Below are 5,180 nucleotides of genomic sequence, written 5' to 3' on the forward strand. Positions count from 1 at the left end.
GGGAGGGCCCACTAATAGGTCTTCGCCCCGTCTAGAGTGAACCATTAGCTCCGCCCCTGACTGGCAGATAATTTCTTGAGACTGCACTGGCCGAGGGAAGAGTTTGGTTGTTTTTAGGGGGCGGGTGTCCATCTCTGGCCCAGCAAGCCCAGCAGTGTAACAAACCGCTGCCTCGATTACCGAACTCTCCCACAGGCACCTATTGCTCTCTTCGTCTGTCCGGCTGTCTCTTCTGCTGTCCTTTTCTATTTCACCTCCCCTCCTCTCTGTCTCTCCTCCCAATCTCTCTGTGTGTGTGTGTGTGTGTGTGTGTGTGTGTGTGTGTGTGTGTGTGTGTGTGTGTGTGTGTGTGTGTGTGTGTGTGTGTGTGTGTGTGTGTGTGTGTGTGTGTGTGTGTGTGTGTGTGTGTGTGTGTGTGTTGTGTGTGTTGTGTGTGTCGTGTGTTGTGTGTGTGTGTGTGCCTGTGGGCTTGTTCTCCGGTGTGTAAACGGGCGCTGTAATGGAGTATTGCTGTTTGAGGGACTGCAGGATGCACAAGGCACACACACTCACAGGCACTCTGATTTATTTAAGGCTTTTACACAGCGGGAGCTGGTAGGAGGTTGGTCAGACAGGTAAACACTCAGCTCACCCTCTCTGTCTCTGGACTCTGGACTACCATGGCCTCCTTCAACCTCTCTCTCTCTCTTCCTCTCTCTCTCTTTCTCTTCCTCTCTCTCTCTCTACCTGGACTACCTGTCTTCCTTCTTCAGTGTCTATCTGGTTGAAACCACATTCTGTGTCTTTGCTCTTTCTCTCACTGTCTCTCTCTGCAGTGCCCTTCTCACCCTTGTCATTTTATTTCTCGGTCTGATTGCTCACATCCTCTGTCTTGTCTCTTCCTCTCCACTCCCCCCCCCCACCCCCACTCACCCCGTCAGATCTTGGCGGTTCCACACAGGAGGTTGGTGTGCTGCAGTCGGCTTTATGAGGTCACGGATGTGAACAAGCCCCAGAAACAAGCCTCTCATCAGAGGGAGGTCTTCCTCTTCAACGACCTCCTAGTGGTAAGTTTGATAGTGTGTGTGTGATGTGTGTGGTGTGTGTGGTGTGTGTGGTGTGTGTGTGTGTGTGTGTGCATGTGTGTGTGCGTATGTATGTATGTGTGTGTGTGTGTGTGTGTGTGCGCGTGTGTGCGCATGTCTGTGTGCATAACTGTGTGTCTGTCTGTCTGTCTGTGTGTGTCTGTATGCGTATAACTGCGTGTCTGCTGTGAGTGTGTATGGGTCTCTGGATAGTATACACTGTATGTGTGAATGTGGCTGTGTGCATGCTTACAAGTAGGCTATGTTTCTGTTGACTGAGACCAGAGTGTTGTGCTTTCCATACTCATCTGTGCACTGGCGGAGAGGTTGTGTGTTTTTATGAAGGACGAAGGAGAGGAGGAGTGGTGAGAGAGACCAGGAGTAAATCATGTTTGTTTTGTTGTATAGATCTCTTCACAGTGTGTATGTGTGTGTGTGTGTGTGTGTGTGTGTGTGTGTGTGTGTGTGTGTGTGTGTGTGTGTGTGTGTGTTTCTGTTTATAGATCCTGAAGCTGTGTCCTAAAAAGAAAAGTGCAGCCACGTACACTTTCTGTAAAGCCATGGGACTACTCGGCATGCAGTTTCACCTGTTTGAAAATGAGTGTAAGGCACACACACACACACACACATACACATGAACACATACATGTACACACACACACACTTCCCAGAGTAACCCCCGTCCGTGTGTTGTCCCGGTAGACTACCCGCATGGCATCACGGTGTTGTCTCCGTTCTGCTCGGAGAAGAGACAGGTGGTGAGCTTCAGCGCCCCGAACGCCGACGAGCTGCTCAAGTTCGTGGAGGACCTGAGAGAGAGCATCTTAGAGGTGGCCGAGATGGAGAACATACGCATTGAGTGTGAGTGTCTGGTGTGTGTGTGTGTGTGTGTGTGTGTGAGAGAGAGAGAGATTGTGAAATGTTGGTAAAGTGTTGTAATGGCAGATACATATGCATATTCATGTGGTTTGCATGCCTGTGTGGTGTAGGTGTGACAAAGATGGCAGAGGCACAAATTATATAGATGACTGACTATTACAGTGTCTGTGTGTAAGAGAGATTGTGTATGTGTGTGTGTGTGTGTGTGTGTGTGTGTGTGTGTGTGTGTGTGCGTGCGCGCTCTCCACTCACCACCAGAGACATATCTGTGGCCATTTCTGCTTCTATAAATCCTTCTGACATAAAGTCCAGGGTTTTCTTCCATATATAATTTAAAAGGTTTGTCATCCATTATTAAGATTCCCACGAGTCATTAATAATGGGATTGTCACAGCAAATGGTGTGATTAATAATGTATAAAGCATAATTTATTATGAATATAATTATTATAAAATATAGATTAAGGTTTAAAGTAATGGTAAGGTGTAGCCTTAAGTTGAACCTGTTTTATAAGGCCTGATGAACATTAATGAGCCCTTGACCAAAACACTGCGACTTGGATGATGAGTACAACCACTGATTGAAAAACTTGAAGACTTTAAAACCTCTACAACTCATAGAAACTTTCACAGATTAATTGTAAATATGAATTACATTGAGCATTTTGTGTGTGTGTGTGTGTGTGTGTGTGTGTGTGTGTGTAGGGGAGTTGGAGAGACAACAGGGAATAAGGAGCCAGCCAGCCAAAACCAACCAAAATCAGATGGAAATTCATATTGGGCAAGGCACACCTACCGGTATGCATGGGCACGCACACACACACACACACACACACACAAATATACACACACACACACACACACACACACACACACACACAAATGCACTAAAATGCACTGAAATGAATTAATTATACATTCACAGACTGATTCACATTGAATTTGTATTACATACCCACAGAGGGCCACTTAAGGTGTTGAGTGTTTTGATGATCTTGCTGTGTGTGTGTGTGTGTGTGTGTGTGTGTGTGTGTGTGTCTCTGTGTGTGTGTGTGTCTCTGTGTGTGTGTGTGTGTGTGTGTGTGTGTGTGTGCTTCACAGGAAATCATGAGTACTACGAGAAGAGTGGAAACAACACAGTGGAGGTGCGCATGCGCTGACAACAAGACAAGCACAGAAAGACTGTGTGTGTGTGTGTGTGTGTGTGTGTGTGTGTGGTGGTAAGGGGGTAGTGTGTAGGAGAGAGAGAGAGAGAGAGAGAGAGAGAGAGAGAGAGGGGGGGGGGGGGGGGCGTTGTGTGTGTTCACATATCAAGGAGACATGAAAGGGGAACTTTTCTGGCCAATCATCTATTCTATGGCTTTATCAGTGGAATATCTTATCCCACTCCCTGCCCCATTTGATACCGCTAACCACCTCTTAGCTTGTTCATGACCTTAGAGATTTCTCACAGATTTCCCCCTCTCAAAGCATCTCTCTTTCCCAACATTTCAAACAGGGAAGCGCTTTTAGTACCCAGCTTCAGCTGCGGCTGTGGTTCAGTTCCCCTCTCCTGTCCTCTTTCATTGTCGCCTGTTCAAAACTCCTTCTCATATGCCACGCTTTGTTGATAATACAGAGGCATTGCTTTAAAGCTCAACTGATTTACAGAGTAAGAGAGAGAGAGAGAGAAAGAGAGAGTGAAAGAGAGAGAGAGAGAGAGAGAGAGAGAGAGAGAGCGAGAGAGAGAACGCTGACAGATGTCTCTGGAAAAAAATAAATTATCACAACGCGATTGTGACAATGACAGCTGAAAATGCTTGCACTTTGTCTGCTGCCTGGCAGCCTGATGTTTTTAAAAAACGTTCTAAACAAAGTGTGGCATCGTGGAGTTTCATTCCAATCAAACGGAATTAATCTGATCTCCTTCAAATGAAATGTGTCTAACCCTCACCGTCTGTCTGTAACTATCTGTGGATGAGTGCACTGCTTTTTTGCATGGATAGTCTGTGTAACAGTGGTCTGGCATGGTCATTGAGATATGAAGTTGTATTTTATTATTTCGATGTTGCTATAGTTGAACTTCAGCATGGTGTAGCACTGTCTGGACAGGGTTTGTTGTGTTTTCCAGTAAAGTTTGGTGGCATGTCTAAGTTGTGTATTATAGCATGTTATTAGGATTGTTTATGGTATTACAAGGCCTTGTTATTAACACTGCATAGTTGTGGTGTTACAGTATGTTGAACGGTTCTGCATTGCAAGGATTAGTTGGAGTGCACATGCACAGTACATTGGTGCTTTGGTGTGTGCTGTGTTGTTGTTACTTGTGTTCATTATTGTGTAGTGTTGTATGGTATTGTCTCACAGTGGTTTGGCATGTTATTTGGTCTGTGTTTCTTTCAGCAGTCTACCCTGTTTGTATTGTTCTCTGTTGTGTAGTGTCTGTGTGTGTGAATTTGGTCTCTGATATTGTGTGGGGTGTGTGTGTGCGCATCATAGATGTGTATCGTGGCATGGTGTATGTGTGTGTGTGTGTGTGTGTGTGTGTGTGTGTGTGTGTTTTGTTTGCTGTGGCATGCAGTAGCGTGGCATGGCTTTGGTGTCTCTGGCACCAGAGGGCTCTGTGTGTGCATTGCTCTTGGCAGATGGGTAGATAACGCTTCGTGCTTCTGGCTGTTCCTAAACTAGGTGTCAATTCACAACAGGCTCCAAACGTACCAGCTGGCCTCACCCCAGAGCCTCAGCTCGCCCGTGACGTCGCTCGCCGGCGTTCACCCCCTGGCCGTCCTGCCTAGCCAGGCCATGCCCACGCTGCCCTCCCTCTCCCCCCTGGACACGCTCATCCAATGCCAGCAGATCGTCAAGGTCATCGTCGTGGACGCCACGGGCCGCGGGCGCGTGGAGGCCTTCCTCAGCCAGAGCCCCGCCCATCGCCTCATCCAGTCGGCCGACTCCACGCCCGTGCGGTCCCGGGAGAGCGGGGCTGATGGGAAGGGTGGGAGCAACCCGCCACTCCCCCCGCCCCCCCCTCCCTACCACCATCCACATCAGTACTGCCCCCCCACACCCCCGCCACAGCACCACCTGCTCAGCAGGCACAGGTACTCCCGCAGGAACCGAAGCCTGGTGTGAACAACGCACACATGCACACACGTACTGTAAACAAACCCTCTTATACTGTACAGAGAGACGTACTGTAGACGTATGGACTAGATGTGCAGACACATATGTTGACAACTATATACAAACAGACCCTTCT

At 47.9% G+C, this 5,180-nt stretch overlaps 1 protein-coding gene across 1 annotated transcript in view; it reads left to right on the forward strand.

Annotated features, from left to right (window-relative positions):
* iqsec3b (IQ motif and Sec7 domain ArfGEF 3b) overlaps positions 1–4,930 on the forward strand; it is a gene marked incomplete at its 3' end in the record, with an annotated part of 37,660 nt that extends 32,730 nt beyond the window's left edge. Inside the window, exons 10-15 of the mRNA XM_062548004.1 lie at positions 921–1,046; positions 1,568–1,667; positions 1,767–1,925; positions 2,648–2,740; positions 3,044–3,087; positions 4,610–4,930. Of these exons, the coding sequence (XP_062403988.1) occupies positions 921–1,046; positions 1,568–1,667; positions 1,767–1,925; positions 2,648–2,740; positions 3,044–3,087; positions 4,610–4,930 (843 nt within the window). The remainder of the gene's footprint in view (positions 1–920; positions 1,047–1,567; positions 1,668–1,766; positions 1,926–2,647; positions 2,741–3,043; positions 3,088–4,609) is intronic.
* Positions 4,931–5,180: the final 250 nt, after the last annotated feature.

This window comes from Sardina pilchardus, chromosome 10 (assembly GCF_963854185.1).
Source record: "Sardina pilchardus chromosome 10, fSarPil1.1, whole genome shotgun sequence".
Lineage (NCBI taxonomy): Eukaryota > Metazoa > Chordata > Actinopteri > Clupeiformes > Clupeidae > Sardina > Sardina pilchardus.